Source organism: Sphaeroforma arctica (assembly GCF_001186125.1).
Source record: "Sphaeroforma arctica JP610 unplaced genomic scaffold supercont1.414, whole genome shotgun sequence".
Taxonomy (NCBI): domain Eukaryota; class Ichthyosporea; order Ichthyophonida; genus Sphaeroforma; species Sphaeroforma arctica.
The window spans coordinates 3,315-5,961 of record NW_014040144.1 but is presented as its reverse complement, the minus strand read 5'-3'; the positions used below and the strand labels follow the sequence as shown (position 1 = coordinate 5,961).

The following is a 2,647-nucleotide window of genomic DNA, read 5'->3' as shown; positions in this document are numbered from 1 at the left end:
AAAAAATGCTTACGTACTGCGATTTTGTCGCGTCGGGAAGGTCATTATCCTTCATTGAGGAGCGTGTGCTCTCAATAATCCTACCTATGTATGCAAATACACATACTGAGATTTCTGCCACCGGCGTGTGGACTGGGTCCCGCAGAGAACAGGCTCGGGATAAAATCTTACAAGCATGTTGTGGCATTCCGTCTGATCATGTTGGTTTGTTTTCTGGAAGTGGTGCAACGGGAGCAATCGACACGTTCAAGCGATTTCTCATGCGAGACGAGGATAATAGTATGTGTAGCGAAAACGTGGCTGTCATTGTAGGCCCACACGAGCATCATTCGAATATACTACCCTGAAGGGAGAGTGGTGCCAAAGTGTTGCGGTGCAAACAGTCGAGTTCGGGGAATGTCGATTTGGATCATGCCAAGAATCTGCTCAAGAAGTACCACAATCGACAATTAATACTAGGAACTTCCAGTGCCGCATTGAATGTCGATGGCACACTCACGGATTCGCAAGCTCTCGAGTTGTTTCATCGCTTTGGGGCATACATCACATTCGACTATGCAGCAGCAGCTCCTTACGTGGATTTAAACATGGCACAGTCCGGAGCTGATGCTTTTTTCATTTCCACGCATAAATTTGCAGGGGGCCCAGGGACCCCATGTGTTCTTGTGTGTAAACGAAGTATCATGTCTAGGAATGCGACACCACATCGTCCCGCAGGTGGTACTGTACTACTTGTCACAGACGATACACATGTATATGTAAACAACCTTGTAGAGAGAGAAGAGGGCGGAACACCCGATATAGTCGGAGCAATAAGAGCCGGGCCGGTATTTCAAGTTAAACAAGATAGAGGTGCTTCGATTATCCATCGAATCGAGACCTCATTTTTACAGCAATTCCTGAAGCGACTTTGCAGTCTTTCCGGGTTGATTATTTTGGGAAGCTCGGAAACAACTAGATTAGCCAACCTGTCGTTCCTTGTGAAACACGGTGGTAAATTTCTGCACTACAGCTTTGTCACATAAGTATTAAACGATCTCTTTGGCATTCAGTCTCGAAATGGCTGCGCCTGTGCCGGTCCATACAGCCTACGTTTACTGGGCTTAAGCCATGCTGCTTCCAAAATAGTTGGGGTGTCAATCATAACGACAGGCGATAATATACTCAAACCAGGGTTTTCCCGTATCCAACCATCATACTTCGCAGTATGAAAGAGATCAACTTCATCATTGAGGCTCTCGAATGGGTCAGTATCAATGCTTGGAAATTGCTTGCACTCTACAAACCCAACGGAAAGACGGCGCAGCACGTGGTAGATGAGGCAGATCAACAGTGGCTCAGGAAGGCTATGGGACTGAAAAAGTGCGTGAAAAGAGTTCCTGACCTGTTTAAATGGGACTGGGATGATAGCTCATTTAAATCCGAACCGCTGCCCTCCGTGGATGTTCTTGATATTTACTACGATTGATGAAGGAATACAGTAAATACCAGTATACACCCATTCCTGATATGGTTCGTACAGGCGGAAGAAGCTGCTGCCGCTCTGTCGTCTGGCGCAACGCGGCTGGACGTATCTGCGAATGCCGGGGTGTGGCTATTCATGCCCCCCTCTGCTAGGAGAGATATCACTATGTCAAACCGAATGCTCTTGAAGGTATCTCGATCGGTCGCAACCCCGAGGAAATGTCGGGAACGAATCCAGGTAGTGGATGTACAGATGGCAAAGCTAGTGGAACCTTCTATACTCACTATGGCAAAGTTAGCTATACAGTCAACCGCAAAAGGAACCAGTGAAACTAAGTTCCATATCCGAATCGCTGCAAAATTAGGCCAGCTGACAGGGGGAAAGGATGATCGCTCAATTTCGATACAGGAATTCGAAGTATAAATCAGAACCTTTTACATGGCACAGCTTTCATGCACTCAGACATAAACTCTGACTCCGCCACCAATGGTAAGTCTATTTCACTTGTATAGGAATTTTCATCCTCAAAATGTAGTGCGAAGGATGCCAGAACACGTACCTGAGAATAACCATGTCCACCCACTCAACTATTGTCAGTGTTCTAGACAAGAGCGTACTTAAAGAAAGGCACCGAAGCCACAAATTCAGCTAAATCAAAAGATCATTGGCACATTAGCATGTTTTTAACCTAATAGCCTATGATCACTGTTCGAATACGACCCCAGTGTGAAACTCGCGAAATACAAGAAAGATTTCAGTTATTAAATTTCGCTTTTGACGCAGATAATCGATCGGGGTAGTGGCATAAGATACAATATAAGCGCACATACATGTGGATGTATTATCACTGAACTTTCACGCATACATATGTGTGCTTCTTCATCACTACACTTTCGCCAAGTGCGGAGAAATCCTCACGCGCTTATCGAACGGTGTATCATACTGCAATCCCATCGTGGGCAACGAATAACACCCGGCTAGTAAACCAACGTCCGCCAGTATCGTCTTTCCCGATTTTTGCTGAAGATAGTCCCGAATTAGAGGGAGCCAATGTCAAAGTCCACGCAATATGTATGCATTCGCCTGCAGATTCCCCCCGTGGTGCCCTGTAGTATATATATATATATATACATATACACACACACACACACATATATATATATTTACTTATATACCTATATA

At 45.3% G+C, this 2,647-nt stretch overlaps 2 protein-coding genes across 2 annotated transcripts in view; one reads left to right on the top strand and one right to left on the bottom strand.

The window, feature by feature from the left end:
* Positions 1-86: 86 nt before the first annotated feature.
* SARC_06027 (hypothetical protein) lies at positions 87-1,888 on the top strand (the record flags this gene model as incomplete). Its single annotated transcript, XM_014300082.1, has 4 exons — positions 87-308; positions 354-595; positions 1,207-1,444; positions 1,523-1,888. The coding sequence occupies 4 exons, from the start codon at positions 87-89 to the stop codon at positions 1,886-1,888; spliced, it is 1,068 nt and encodes a 355-aa protein (XP_014155557.1).
* Positions 1,889-2,350: 462 nt separating this feature from the next.
* The window catches only part of SARC_06026 (hypothetical protein), a gene marked incomplete at both ends in the record, with an annotated part of 2,693 nt that continues 2,396 nt past the window's right edge, over positions 2,351-2,647 (bottom strand). Inside the window, one exon of the mRNA XM_014300081.1 lies at positions 2,351-2,485. Within this exon, the coding sequence (XP_014155556.1) occupies positions 2,351-2,485 (135 nt within the window). The remainder of the gene's footprint in view (positions 2,486-2,647) is intronic.